This window comes from Rhamphochromis longiceps, linkage group LG4, assembly GCF_057381845.1.
Source record: "Rhamphochromis longiceps isolate RC_006_pf linkage group LG4, R_longiceps_female_GT1.1, whole genome shotgun sequence".
Taxonomy (NCBI): domain Eukaryota; kingdom Metazoa; phylum Chordata; class Actinopteri; order Cichliformes; family Cichlidae; genus Rhamphochromis; species Rhamphochromis longiceps.
This window is the reverse complement of record NC_140560.1, coordinates 26,227,240-26,242,526: the sequence shown is the minus strand read 5'-3', so window position 1 is coordinate 26,242,526 and position 15,287 is coordinate 26,227,240. Positions and strand designations below refer to the sequence as shown.

The 15,287-nt window shown below is 42.1% G+C and overlaps 1 protein-coding gene across 1 annotated transcript; it reads left to right on the top strand.

Annotated features, from left to right (window-relative positions):
* Positions 1-389: 389 nt before the first annotated feature.
* On the top strand, positions 390-14,599 carry LOC146671767 (medium-chain acyl-CoA ligase ACSF2, mitochondrial-like). Its single transcript, XM_085404119.1, has 16 exons — positions 390-561; positions 10,355-10,550; positions 11,055-11,183; positions 11,758-11,811; positions 11,974-12,092; positions 12,243-12,405; positions 12,536-12,631; positions 12,711-12,862; positions 12,958-13,046; positions 13,133-13,209; positions 13,300-13,407; positions 13,493-13,644; positions 13,729-13,870; positions 14,045-14,155; positions 14,243-14,311; positions 14,405-14,599. Exons 1-16 carry the CDS (start codon positions 440-442, stop codon positions 14,453-14,455), a joined length of 1,830 nt encoding a protein of 609 aa, XP_085260245.1. The 5' UTR covers positions 390-439; the 3' UTR covers positions 14,456-14,599.
* Positions 14,600-15,287: the final 688 nt, after the last annotated feature.

Below are 15,287 nucleotides of genomic sequence, written 5' to 3'. Positions count from 1 at the left end.
CTGCTCTGTTGTATCAGACAACTGCATTTCTTCTGACAGACTGAGCGATAAGTGATCAGTGATGACTATCAGAAGATCACTGTAGTCCTGGAATACTCCAAGGGGAACACAAGCAGACAATCAAAATTTGGGTGAATATGCTTTTACTTTGTCTTTGGTTTCATGAGCCTGTGGTGCATCATGCACACAGTTAACACTTAATATTAATGAAATCAAAGATTGCAATCCTGAATGCACTGAAATTAACCACTGACATTCACTTGGAAATGATTAACCCTGAATATACACGCACGTCAGCCAGTGAGGGTGAGTGGAAGTTAAAGATTACACATGAAGTAATAAAATCCAGAGCAAACCAGCAGTCAGCAATATTTATTTACAAGACCCAGCATTTTGCAACCTAGATGTATTTTCACTCTTAGATCCAGCTGTCAGTCCAATGCCGACACAGATTTTATCCTTGCTGCTCGGATCCTGTGCCCACAGTCTCAGATGTGTGAATGGACTCAAATACAGCAACACGTGGAAATCATGCTCCGCAGCTTTACTGCAGTGGTGCCGGTAAGTTTATGTGACTAATTTTTAGCACATGTGCAATTCTGAGCAGCATAAAGATTCATCATTTTTTAGGTTTTTTCATTGCATTGGCTCTTCAAAACGATCATTTTAATTGCATTAGTCATTTTATGCCCTGATTGTTCTTAGCTTTTAACAGTGAGACTGAGCTTGATTACTGTGCACTGGTGCATGTTTGAATGCATTTTTTATTTATTTGACTTAAAGGTAAATATTTAAACAATCTCTGTTTTGGAGGAAGGAAGGTTCAGGGTTTAAGTAGTCATCATCATGGGCTCATCTGATTAGAATGAGAATAAGCAGTCAATCATTTACAGGTTTTGTCATTTTATTGAATAATGGGTAAAGGAAGGAAAGACACATGGACTGCTATCTCTAAAAAGGACAAAGTATGATTTAAGTAGTGATGGGACGTTCTGTATCGAGGCTTCGGAGCGTGTGTCGAGTAATGGAGGGGGCGTTTCCGCGAAGCGCGTATCGAGGCTTGCTTCATTTATGGGAGGAGCTGAAAATGATGACGTCCGAAGCCTCGCTGCCCGGCTGTACCACGTGACTGGTTCATGAAGCGGTTCGAACTTTGCCGCAAATAATCATTTTCCATACTGCCAGCATAAATATACACAGTATACTGCCATCACTACACTATAGGTGTTTTACACACTCCTTTTGTTGTTGACATTTACAGGCTGTGTGCAAAATGCCACACTCTTCAAATTCATGCCAGCTATTATTTTTACGTCCAGTAGGTGTCCTGCTAGAGCAAATGAAGCTTCATGAAGCTTCGCGTTGGGGTGAACCAATTGGATGAAAAGCTCCAGTGCTTCATGGGGCTTCATCTGCCCATCACTAGATTTAAGTGACTCAAAATGATACATGAACTCAGGCGACTCAAAGAGAAACTCACCTCAGCGGCTGCCCCTTGTGGGAGTGAAGAAAGAGTGAGCGGTAGGTGAGTGCAGTCCTTATATAACGAGTGACAGGTGAGTGCAATTAAGGCCAAGCACCACACCCAATCAAAGGTGAGGAAAAGAAACAAGGTGCATCTGGTGAAGTGAATGTGCTAAAAGGTGAGCCTTTACAACAGCTGCCCCCATATTTCTACTGAGAAATATGGTCAAAGGATTAGAGATGCTCTTTTTCACGAAGCGGGGGCAGAGGAATCAGACATGCTACAGGTCTAATATAGTAGTGATGGTGAGATGAAGCCTCATGATGAACTGAAGCTTTCCATCCAATTGGTCGACTCATGGTTCGAAGCATTGTGATGATTCATTTGCTCTACTGCGCCATCAAGTGGACAATTCAAGTGAAGCGGGCTCTTTGATTATAATGATGTGTAAACCTTATGTACATCTGGATAATGACACAAACTAGTGTTTGGTGCTTCACTTTTTAATAAACTAAAAGACAGAAATCAGATTATAGGATGTGTAGTGTTGTTTATTTATATTTTGGTGTTTATCATTTGTGATATTTATTACTGTGTGCATACTTTATTAGGAGAGACAAAATTAAAAAAAAAAAAAAAACATCTCTTCCTTGCTGGTTCCATCGAAGAAGAAATGCACAAGTAACTATGTAGCACGTACGTAATCCAATTCCACAACACGGTGTGATGGGGAATCAGCTGTTTTCCTGCCCATGTTATTTCGAATCTGGCGCGAACCGGTGAACCAGTCCCTGAATCAGTCACGTGGTACGGACTGCCCGCGAGGCCTCGAACGTCACTGCCTACGTAATCAAAGCAAGCCTCGATACGCGCTTCAGAAAAACGCCCCCGCGATTACCCGACGCACGATTCGAAGCTTCGACACACAGGACACATCACTATAATATAGGTTCAGGGGGTCGACCTAGAGGTACACAACGCAGGCCAGACAGTTCAGGGGGCCGACCATGTAGCCAGCGGTGGCGGCAAAGCAGATCCAAATGCCAACCACGTGGGATGCAGTGGCAGGCCCAGACCTGCAGACCGTCGGGCAGTTTTGCAGGCGCTGGGGGCAATGTACGGGGCTTGGCAGAGGCAGGACCAGGTGATGCAGGAGCAGGCAGCGCCCTGACCACTGGCGGAATGGCAGCCACAGGCAGTGGAACTGGTGATAGTGGCACTGCTGGTGACGACGTAGGTACTGCTGATGGTAGAGTATGAGGTGGCTGAATGAATTCAGAGCCATCAGCGGACACAAGGATGTGCTGGAGCGGTTCTCCTGAACTGGAAGATGTGAACAAACATTGGGCATGCGTGGAACTGCTCTGGGGTTGGAAGTCTGTGATTGGACCTTGGAGTGTCCATCCTAAGCAGGTTTTGACTGCTGCAGGAGATCCAAATGGTCCATGTCTAACTGGTGCAATAGGCTAATAAGGTGGGTATGATCAGAGCCTATGAGCAGTAGTGGAGCTGCTTTGTTAATAAAGGTTAATGGGATACCTTGAAGATGCTTGTATCTCCGTTGAAGAGAGGATACGGGGTAGGTGTGGTCTGAAAGTGCTAAGTGACTTGTAGCGAAGGCATTATTAATTGTGTAAGTTTTCTCTGGATGTGCGATGGGAGAAATCTGGAAACTTACAGAAGAACCTTGAATAGTTTCAACTTCTTGATGGACAGTTCTGAGTGATGAGCTTCTCAGCTTTCCCAGTTAGGTGGAGATGCTGAGCTGCAGATGTCAGAAGCATGGTACGTTGGGAGCCATCATCAAGTATTGCATATGTTTCCAGGGTTCTTTTGCCATTATGCAGGAGCACTTTCACAACCTTTAATAGTACACTAGTACAATCGCTAGGTCTATCAAAGTACAGTGTCCTCACTACAGGATTAGTTCCAGTTCTAGGTCTCTGATTCACCTCACATAGGATCTGTAGATGTCTTTCCATGCAGGTGGCACATGCTTTCCTCAGATCACACCTCGCAGTGTGATAAGTTCTAGCACAATGCCAGCACCATTTGTTTCTCTTTATCCAGTGTATTTTCTCATCTTTTGTCTTGTTAATGAACTTGGGGCACTTGCTAATGTGGTGTTCAGGTGAGCAGCAATATGCACATCTTGCCTTAATCATTATGATGGGTTGTGCTGCCTGTACAGGATCGGATGCATTTGTCCCATGAAATATTGTTGTGAGTGGAGAGGTGTACTTATGGGCAGGTCGTGGCTGGTTAAAGGATGAAACGGCACTGTCCTTTCTTGGTTGACACTTTCATTCCATTTGCAACCAGGATGAGAACAAAGGTAAGTCATACATCATCTCCTTGTTCCTTGTAAATGTGCCGTTTGAAGCAACTGGAATGCTCTGTGGGCAACTTTTCAAGTAGGCGATCGACATGGGAGCCACAATTTAGTTCTGTCCGTCCTTGATCACCCATAGTGCTAAGCAAACCAACTAAAGCTTGCACACGAAGAGCAAAGTTATCCAGAGTCCAACCATCACCTGCTCTGATAGGAGGAAGCTCCAGTATATTCCGTAGCTCTTTCAATGCTAGCTGTCTTGGTTGCCCATAATGCTCATCAAGAGCTTTGATGGGTGTATTTGGGTGTATTTGAGTGTATGGGTCAGGAGCATAGGAAAAGGAAATAGCTAACCGTTTAGCTTTGTCTACTTTCAGATGATCGAGAAGGACATGATATTTGAAATGCTTTGTCTCATAAGGGTCAAGCAGGTTAGTAAGGGCCATTCGTAACAGCCTATACTGGATTTCATCTTCCCAGTAAGGTCTGGGAAAGAAGGACCCTCAAGCTTATACACATGTTCTAGTGCTAACAGGGTGACTAGAACTAGCAGTAATGGGTACCGAAGGGTTTTGTGCATGCAAACAATCAGATGTAGCTGGTTGCTCCTTTACAGGAGGGTGCTGCCTTGGTTCTGGAATGCAAACGAGAGGTTGAGCGGGGTCTTCGTCTAGAGGAACAGCAGGTTGAACACATGAAATCTGGTGGGGACCTTGCAGTGGTGTGGCCAGGAAATTAAAAGGAGTCTCATCAGGTGTAGGAAAAACTGGTCTAGGCAAACCACTTGAAGGAACTGCAGCATCTAATATTGTTGAATTAGGGAAAGGAGGGCTAGCAGCCAGAACTGCACCAGAGTGACAGCTAACCTGGGGGGGCTGAGAGGGTGATTGACATGTTGCTGGATCAATCACTGGGAACTGCTCATGATGCGTTTGGGGAATGGCTTGTAAACGGCATACAGAGGATTTGCTTTCATCAGATGAAACAGTGTGAATTGAAGATCTGGAGGAATGGGGAGGAGATAATTGAATCATAAATTGCCTAATCTCCCTCATTGTCATCAGGAGTTCCCTCATCACCTCATCTTGATTTGTGGGTAAAGGAGCAGGGGATGTCTCTGATTTTGTAGCAGAGCCTCTCACAACACTTTTCAACCTCACACTGGACATGAATAAAATTCCCTCAGTATGGAAATCAGCTTTTGTTGTTCCTCTATTAAAAGGGGGCGACCCAGCAGTGTTCAGGGCTCGCAAAATCGCTAGCCCGACGTCCCGGGGCTAGTGATATTTCCAGTCGGGCTACCAAAATCTATCTCAGCCCTGCCCGTCGGGCTATCATAGGAAGTAAACTTTCTTTCGCAAATGTAGCTGAGTAATTAGCTGAGTCCTCATCAAAGAACAGTGCTCTTTAATGAATGCAGCACATAACTTTACATCGTAGAGGTAACAGGGAGACATATCGAGTTATCAGATAGCCGTCTTAACTATATTCTAACTCTACAATTTCCCGACTGCACTTTCCTCTTATTTCACGACACCACCCTCTAGTGGTGCAATATGGTATAGTCAGACAGGACACAACATCACTCACTAGCTTACTCTTCAAACGTGACACGTGAAATCTCCCGCAGCAAGCTTAAACGTGCTAGAGGTTGACTGCGCAGAGAATTTAAAAAAAAATCTCTGGCATGTGTAAAGACAGATGGATTTACGCAGGTATTTTAGTTCTGCTGAGCCAAAAAAGACAGGTCAGGATGAAGAAGGGACAGGCAAAGAAAGACCTACCACAAAGCGGAAAAGTTATCATAAATCAGATTACGAGGCAAAAAGAAAGCGCAGTTTTTTGGATTCATGGACAAAAGAATTTCTGTGGCTGGAATATGACAAGGTAAATAACATGATGTTCTGCCGGGTGTGTCGTGAGTTTCCCTCTATTGCTGAGTCGACAAGCGCCTTTGTTACTGGGACCAGTAATTTTAGGAAAGACCCCATCAGAACTCATGAGAAATCTCTGCATCACAAGAAATGCATTGGTGCTCAGTCTGCAGCATCTGTCCCAGAACAAACACCAATTGCAAAAACCATACTAAAAATAAACCAAGCACAACAAGAAGTCCTGAAAAAGCTGTTTAGAACTGCGTACTATGTTGCAAAGAGTGAACTACCACTGGCAAAATTTAGCAGTCTTTGCAAACTTCAGAAAGCAAATGGCCTAGATCTTGGTTCCACTTACCTCAATGACCATGCTTGCAGAGAGTTTATTGGAGCAATAGCACAAACTTCAAGAGACCAGATTGAAAAGGAAATTCAAGAAAGCAGGTTCTTATCCATTCTTGCAGATGGCAGTACAGACACTGGTATAATAGAACAGGAGTTGGTTCACGTCAGGTATGTGAGGGATAATGGTGACATAGCCACATACATGATCAAATGTCAGCCAGTCAAGAGTGCAAATGCTGCAGGTATTTTAGAGGCTATTGATGAAGCAGTGAACACCATGGGTATCAGAGAGGACACATGGAAAAAGAAAGTAGTGTGTGCAAATTTTGATGGTGCTGCAGTGATGATGGGTGAGAAAACAGGAGTAGCTGGGAGACTGAAACAGAGGATACCCCACATCATAACAATCCACTGTGTGGCACACAAACTAGAGCTAGCCGTGCTGGATAGCGTGAAAGTCTGTGAGTACCTGGTGAAATTTGAAGATACACTGAAAACCATCTTTAAGATGTACTACTATTCCCCAAAGAAGCGAAGAGAGCTGACAGAAATAAGTGAACTGCTAAATGAGAGGCTGGCACATTTCAGTGGGCTGAAGAGCACACGGTGGCTTCCAAGCCGGCTGAGATGTCTAAAGGCTGTGGAAAAAAATTACACTCCCACTGTTGTTCATATGGAGAACATGGCAGAAGGAAGTGATGTCAAAGCCGAGGATGCAGCCAAGGCTAAGGGGGTGGTGCAGGAGATGAAGACTGAGAAATTTGTTCGCTTCCTGCATTTCATGTTGGACTACAGTACCATCTTATCCAAGTGCTCTACTGATTTTCAGCATGATAACCTAAACATCACACGAACAAATCAGTTAGTTGAGAGCACAACATCACGCTTACTCAGCCTAAAAACAAAACCAGGAGAATATCAGAAAACCTTGGACACAAAGTTCACAGCGAACCAGGATGGTAGCATTTGCTACTGTGGAACTCGGCTAACAAAAAGTCAGCGACCTGCTAGAAGAGGTGAGGGAACAGACAAAGACACCTTTGGTGCAGAGATCCAGAAGATTATTGACAACACAGTCAAGTACATGGACAACAGATTTAAAAATCTCCACGAAAAGCCTCTCTCTTGTTTCAAGGTTTTTGACCCTTCCACTCTTCCCTACCCCAGAGAAGAACTAGCAAATTATGGGGATGAAGAGGTGGATTATCTTGTCACACATTTTGCCTGTTTGCTAGATGCAGAAGAGAAAGAGAAAATTCCACAAGAATGGATGGATCTAAAAGTGTGGCTTGCAGAACGCCGGGGTCGCAAAGTAGATTGCTTGTACAGAGATCTCCTCTCTGAGAATCCAGAACATCTCTCTCATATCTTGTTGCTGGTGAAATTAATGCTGACACTTAGTCCATCGACAGCCATCTGTGAGAGAGGATTTTCTTGCATGAACCGAGTGAAGACAACACATCGTACCTCTCTACACCCTAAAACACTGAATGACTGCATGCAACTCTCCATTAATGGGGAAACAGTTGAATCTTTTTGCCCTGACAAGTCGATTCGTTTCTGGATGTTTTCTGGAAAAGGTTCAAGACACCTGGATCATAAAACCCCGACAAGAACAAAGAGCAGTGAAATGGAGGGCAATGCACAGGAAGAGAAAGCTGATGAAGGAGATGCTATGCCCTCAACGTCGAGTGGCATTTTCTCATCCGAGACTTCAGTGGAAATTTCAGATTCAGGATCTGACACAGACTAATTCATGTTCTACACAGTTCTAACAAGTTCACAGAAAATTCTGTTTAATTAGAACCAGATATTTGAGTTGATTGTAATGTTTACACAGTTGTTGTAATTTGTGTTTTAACAATTTTTTGATTGATGTTTTGTTTCCTTTACAATATTATACAATAAAAATAATCTTTTTTTATTCGGGCTACTCAAATTTATTTCGGGCTACCAAAAACTAAAGAGTGCCTGCCCGAAGGGCTACCAGGGATTTTAAAATTTTGCGAGCCCTGGTGTTAACTAATTACAGACCAATATCTAATCTATCTGTGCTGGCCAAAGTTCTTGAAGCTCTTGTGTGTGAGCAGTTAAAGGAGTTTTTGCACATCAATGCCATTTTATCTGAATATCAATCAGGCTTTAGGAAGAATCACAGTACTATCACAGCTGCAATTAGAGTGGTAAATGATATTACTATTGCACTTGATAAAAAACAACACTGTGCATCCCTTTTTATTGATTTGTCAAAAGCATTTGACACTGTTGATCATTGCATTTTAAAACTTAGACTCTTCCAGTCAGGACTCTCTGAGAGAGCAGTGGCATGGTTCTCAAACTACCTCAGTAACAGGACTCAGTGCATTAAATCTGACGGTCTATGTTCTGACTTTGTTACAGTGCACAGCGGAGTGCCACAGGGTTCTGTATTAGGTCCCCTTCTATTTATCATTTACGTAAACAATCTTAGTCTACATGTGCCAGATGCAAACTTGCACTTCTATGCTGATGATACAGTTATTTACAGCTGTGGTTCAACTCTTGTCCAAGCCATCGACTCCTTGCAGAAAGCCTTTTCTGCTGTCCAGCACTCATTACATCAGCTTAAACTTGTTCTCAACGCAGACAAAACAAAGCTCATGTTGTTTTCTAAATCAAGGAGACGAGCCCAAACAATCCCATCAGTAACCACTCTTGAAGGTAATAAAATAGAGTTGGTTCACACCTATAAATATCTGGGAATCTTAATTGATGACTCGCTTACCTTCAAACCACATGTAGAGAATCTTGTGAAAAACCTGAAGTTAAAACTGAGATTTTATTTTCAAAATAAGTTGTGTTTCTCTTTTAATACAAAGAAGCGGCTTGTTGCTGCAACATTCTTGCCTGTGCTGGATTATGGTGATATTCTATATATGAATGCTTCTGCTCAATGTCTTCGAATGGTTGATTCTGTGTATCATGCTTCTCTGAGGTTCATCACTAACTGTAAATTTCAGACTCACCACTGTGAGTTATACTCTCAGGTAGGATGGCCTGCTTTGGTAAGTCGGAGGAACTCTCATTTATACAGTTTTATATATAAGGCGATACTTGGGTTGCTGCCTTCTTATATATGTTCCCTGCTTGTAATGAAACATGCTGGTCGGTATTCTCTTCGTCCGCATGGTTACTTGTTGCTTTCTGTTCCATTTGCCCGAACTGAACTTGGTAAAAGAGCTTTTGTCCATTTAGCACCCTCGGCCTGGAACAAACTGCAGAAGGAATGGAAAATGACTGAATTCATTTCATTAAGTGATTTTAAATCTAAACTACGAATCCTTGAGGCCAAGTCCATAACATGCAACTGTTTCAATTAGATTGATTGTCATTTTAACTGACTTTTTATTTTATTTGAATTTTATTGAATTTTATTTGTATTCTTTCACTTATTGTTGCATGTGCGTTGTTGCTGCCTGTGTTTGAGTAATTTCTGTAACTGTGAGACATCTGCTGCTGCCTATCTTGGCCAGGTCTCCCTTGAAAAAGAGGTTTTTAATCTCAATGGGATCTTCCTGGTTAAATAAAGGTTAATAATAATGGTTGACTTTCTGACTGCCCGCCAGGATCCTGCAGCCCACGTGTGTCTGTGTCACTATGCTGGCATTCTGTTTGACTCTCTGTATCACATCTAGCACTTCTACTTCCGGGATACTGAACGTCATACTGCTGCAGGTGGGCAGGAGGTCGCCTTTCACGACCGGAACGTCTCAAATCTTCAGTCAATGGCTGCTGTGTATCCATGACGTTAACACTACTCCGGCTCGGAGGACCGTGTTTTGGAGGAAGGAAGGTTCAGGGTTTAAGTAGTCATCATGGGCTCATCTGATTAGAATGAGAATAAGCAGTCAATCATTTACAGGTTTTGTCGTTTTATTGAATAATGGGTAAAGGAAGGAAAGACACACATGGACTGCTATCTCTAAAAAGGACAAAGTATGATTTAAGTAACTCAAAATGATACATGAACTCAGGACTCAACGAGAAACTCACCTCAGCTGCCGCCCCTTGTGGGAGTGAAGACAGAGTGAGGGGCAGGTGAGTGCAGTCCTTATATAACGAGTGACAGGTGAGCGCAATTAAGGCCAAGCACCACACCCAATCAAAGGTGAGGAAAAGAAACAAGGTGCATCTGGTGAAGTGAATGTGCTAAAAGGTGAGCCTTTGCAACAATCTCCTCATTAATGACAATTACGACCTGTGGATTCCAGTTGGGTATTATCGGCAATAATATCACTAAAAATGCACTAAACTCACAGGTCGTACCATCTGATCTCCGAACCCTGTGTTCTATATCAGGGCTCTTCACGTGGACAGTCCTCCTCAAAACCCATCACTGACCACCAGCTATGTCCACGGCACCTCCTCTTTCTCACTACTCCCCCTGACTGTGAGCCAGAGTCTGGATGCAACTGCCCAACGCTGGCCTGAACGGGAAGCTGTGATCTTTGTGCAGGATGGCATCCGAAAAACGTTTGCACAGTTTCAACAAGACGTACGTGATTTCATCCATTTAGCTTTTGCTTTTTCATGCATTTGACAACCCTTACATGTTATTTATATGTATTTAGTTGTTGTTTTAGTGGTTGAATCTGACGTTTTAATCATATTAATATGGGCTTTTCCCATTAAGATCCAAGATGTAGGACCTTTACTGTCAGTGATGACTTTGCATAAGAATCTGGTTGATTGTTAAACCCGATTACATCATTTTAAGAAAAGCATGGACATAAAATGTGGTTCCTGGAAAGTATTAACCTGGTTTGATAGTGACTCTCTGTGCACCATCTGTAGTTTGTCTTTTGAAGAAATTAAAAAATAAGATTAGCTGTGTTAAAAAGCCCATCTTACTGACATCAGAAAGAGACTTAAAAACAAAAAGAAAAGACAGAAGAAGCTTATTTAAGTTTGCTGCTTTTTACCACAGAACCCTGTTAATCATTTTTAACTTTTGAAAGTGTTGTGTGTATTTTTTTTTTGTCATTTTATTTTTGTGCAGGTTGACAAGGCTGCTGCAGGCCTTCTTGCTCTGGGGCTGAAGCGAGGCGATCGACTGGGAGTCTGGGGGCCAAACACATATCAGTGGATCCTTTTCCAGTTTGCTTCAGCCAAGGCTGGAATCATACTGGTTAGTACAGGAGCTGTGTACATGCCCTTGAAACAGCTTTTACAGCACCGTAGCTTGTGTTATCAAACACAGTCAAATGTAAGTGACAAGGACATTGAACCTGGCAGTTGCATAGAGGAGCTGTTATGTAATCTCACAATTTTATGCTCACCAGCTCAAAAGTAATCTGTCATCATCACCTATAGTATAATGTGCATAATAAGACACCTTTCTCACTCACTATGTGTTAACAGACCTCTCTGCATTAAATCATACTTGTTATTAATCTCTGGCTCTCTTCCACAGCATGTCTTTTATCCTGTCTTCCTTCTCTCGTGTGAGGGAGTTTTTCCTTCCTACTGTCGCCAACCTGCTCACTCATAGGGGGTCATATGATTGTTGGGTTTTTCTCTGTATGCATTATTGTAGGGTCTACCTACAATATAAAGCATCTTGAGGCAACTGTTATTGTGATTTGGTGCTCTTTAAATAAAATTGATTTGAATGATATGGTATGATTTCTGTAGTCTTTTGAAAAAAGACAGTGAAGCTTTGCATGGATAAAACTTTTGTCTTTGAACTGTTATCTTTGCAGGTGCCCTTGAACCCAGCCTATCAGGTAAAGGAAGTGGAGTTCACTATACTAAAGGTACAGTCAGTTGGCCCTATTGGGACAATAGCCTGAAATTGAATAGAAATGTTTAGCCTGCTTACAATTTCTATGCTGTACTTCCATTGGTTACTGATAATTTACTGGATTATTCAAGCGTAAAGGAATTTGAATGTATTTAAACAGATTTGTTGCATCTAGGTCCAGTGTAAGGCAGTGGTATGTCCAACCAGCTTTAAAACCCAGAGATTTTGTGAGATGCTGAGGGAGATTTGCCCAGAGATTGGCACAACACCAGGAGGCAAATTTAAAAGCTCCAGGTTAGTCAGATTCAAATATCCCTCCTCTGCTGATATTAAGGGACTATGAAATCTTTTTATAACATATCACTTTTAAAAAAATGATAGTGTTGAAGTTGAAGCTGTTTAGGATTTGAGACAAAGATATGGTCATGGTTTTTTTTTTTTTAGGTTGCCATACTTGGAAATGGTGATTGTGACCGACAGCAGGCAGCCAGGGATGCTCCACGTAGATGATGTGATGCAAGCAGGGGAGAGTCGGCACCACAGAGAGCTGATGAATCTGCAGAGCAAGCTTTCCTTTGATGACCCCATCAACATTCAGTTTACATCAGTAACATTCAGTGTTTCAACTTTTTCCAGGGCACACATGTATCATATTGACCTGTAACAACAATTAGAGCATTGAAAACGATCTAATAATCATTCTGCTCATTGTTGTACAAATTGCTCATTTGTATAAGGGTACGACTGGGAACCCAAAAGGAGCTGTGCTTTCCCACCACAACATTGTAAATAATGCCTACTTCCTGGGCCTCCGCGTCGGTTACGGATGGAGAGTAAGTTCATGTACGTGTTACTAACAAGAAGAAAGCACAAATAATAGTGAATTACTTCCTTATCTCTATTCACCATCAGCCTCGGGTGCGAGTGTGTGTGCCTGTTCCATTCTACCACTGCTTCGGCTCCGTGCTTGGAGGAATGAGCATGGCAGTTCACGGCATCACGCTAGTTTTTCCTTCCGCAGCCTACAACAGCTGTGCCAATTTAGAGGCCATTCAAAGTGAAAAGTACAGCACCACTCATCTTCACTATCATAAGTGTCCAGCTGTACGAGAATAAGCACTTTCACAGATTACCATCCATGTCTTTTCTTTTACTCCAGGTGCAATTTTGTGTACGGTACCCCCACCATGTTCACTGATCTGCTAAGCCAAGATTTACAAAAATATGATTTGTCTTCAGTTGAAGCTGGTGAGAGACCAAAAGACATGACACCACATTTAATGGGTTAAAATTGGTGTCATGTCTACCCTTCATATTTGCTACTGCATTTTTAGGGATCATGGGAGGTTCTCCGTGCCCTCCAGAGATTGTGAGAAGACTGACAACAGACATGAATATGAAGGAGATAACAGTGAGATGATACCTCTTCAGATAACACTAAAACTTACCGGAGAAGCACGTACCAGCACATAGCAACATATGCAAATCATTTTTCCCCCAGTTATGCTATGGAACAACTGAAAATAGTCCTGTTACATTTCTTGGGTTTCCAGAGGACAACGAGAAGCTGAAGATTAACACCGTAGGATGCATCCTGGGTCACACTGAGGTATAATTTCTTTCCCACACAAACCTTCATCTACACATCCCTCTAACACAGTGACACGTGGTATTTTTGCATGCCTTAACCTTAGGCTAAATTGGTGGACCCCACTACTGGGGAGATTGTCCCTCTTGGGGCCTCAGGTGAGCTGCTGATCAGAGGCAGCTGTGTGATGCATGGGTACTGGGATGAGCCAGAGAAAACCAGAGAGGTGATCTCCCAAGACCGCTGGTACAGGACTGGGTAAGGTGGAGTTTCACATATGTCCCTAGATACACAATTGTTGAGTAGAGGGCAGTGTGGGAAGTGTAGTTGTTGTCTGTACAGTGACACAGCCAGTCTGAACAGTCTGGGATACTGCTCCATTGAAGGACGCATAAAGGATATGATCATTCGAGGAGGAGAGAACATCTATCCAGCTGAGATAGAGCAATTTCTCTACAAGCATCCCAAAGTAAAGGAAGTGCAGGTAAGATTAAACCACTTGGGGGCAGCATATGAGTACTAAGTAGTGTCTCTGTGTGGGTATAGAGCTTAAAAATACTATTTTGGTTGTTGTAAGCAATAAGCAGCCTCTGAGAATACGCATTAATCAGCTGTAGTGTTCAGTATAAACTGTAACTCTTCCTTCCCGTGCTTTCAGGTGGTTGGAGTGAAAGATGAGCGGCTGGGTGAGCAAGTTTGTGCTTGCATCAAGCTGAAGGAGGGTCAGAGTTCCAGTGCGGAAGAGATAAGAGCTTTCTGCAAAGGCCAGGTAGGAAGAGATAAAACATAAGACTGCTAGCACCTGTAACCACTTTAAATTGAAGCATGACTGTAGCTTGCCCCCTCTTGCTTTTAGATTTCTCACTTCAAGATCCCACACTATGTGTTATTTGTGGACAGCTACCCTCTCACGGTCTCTGGAAAGGTAGGAAATGTTCACACCAACATGCCATCTGTTTCCGCCATGTATTTATATACTCATAACACATAATTAATATGAAATGAAATATTTTTCTAGATCAAGAAGAACATATTAAAGGAAACAATGGAGAAGAAGTTGGGCCTTTAATTTTGTGTCCACGGTTGGAGAGCACCTGAAATGCAGAACAGTGGAAACTGGAACATTTCCATGTTCTTTTTAAATTGTAGTTGTGGGGTGCTATATAAATAAAAATTATTACATTGTTGTTGTTGTTGTTTTTAAACCAACCATAAAACTTTCTTAACCAAACTATGAAACTTAAATTGCCGAACTGTTCTGTTTTTTTTTTAAGATCTATGACAACACCAATATTTCACTGAATTAAAAGACAAATTGTACCATTGTGCAGTGTGACAAAAAGAACAAAACAAAAAAACCTTTGGGAAAACGATGCTTTGGAAAAGTAAAAGTAAGCGCTCTTTGTGCTGTGTAATCATGAAGCTCCTTTAAACCACTACCACCCTTCTAACCTGGGACACTGTTGAATGGTTAGTAATGGTGCTTTTCTATTCAGTTTGTGCACTCAAAGTTTTTTCTTATTACTAGTCTCATTTACACAGATGTTCAAATTATTGCTCATTTTCTATGTCGAACAAGTTGTAACCTTGTAACATTCTCACTCCTGATGGATGCGCTGGGTTTAATATCTTGTTTAAGGATACTTCAACACAAAGGCTGGAAGAGCCAGAGATCAAACCATCAACCTTCTGATTAGTAAACAAAACCACTATATCTTGATTCACTACTACTGTGTACATTTCAAAAAAAAACAAAAACAAACAAACAAAAAAAACAACACCACATCCATCATATCAATCTTTATTTAAACAATTTGATATCATAATACAATGGGCTTAACCACCGTACAATAGTAAAACCCATTATCCGAACACATGCCATACAGAATCTGAAATAAATA

Bases quoted from the DNA above. Each gene is read 5' to 3' on its own strand.
- LOC146671767 (XM_085404119.1), top strand. From the start codon at position 440: ATGCCGACACAGATTTTATCCTTGCTGCTCGGATCCTGTGCCCACAGT. The intron at 12,093-12,242 runs GTTAGTCAGATT...TTTTTTTTTTAG, and splicing joins GGCAAATTTAAAAGCTCCAG to GTTGCCATACTTGGAAATGG. The intron at 12,632-12,710 runs GTAAGTTCATGT...ATTCACCATCAG, and splicing joins GCGTCGGTTACGGATGGAGA to CCTCGGGTGCGAGTGTGTGT.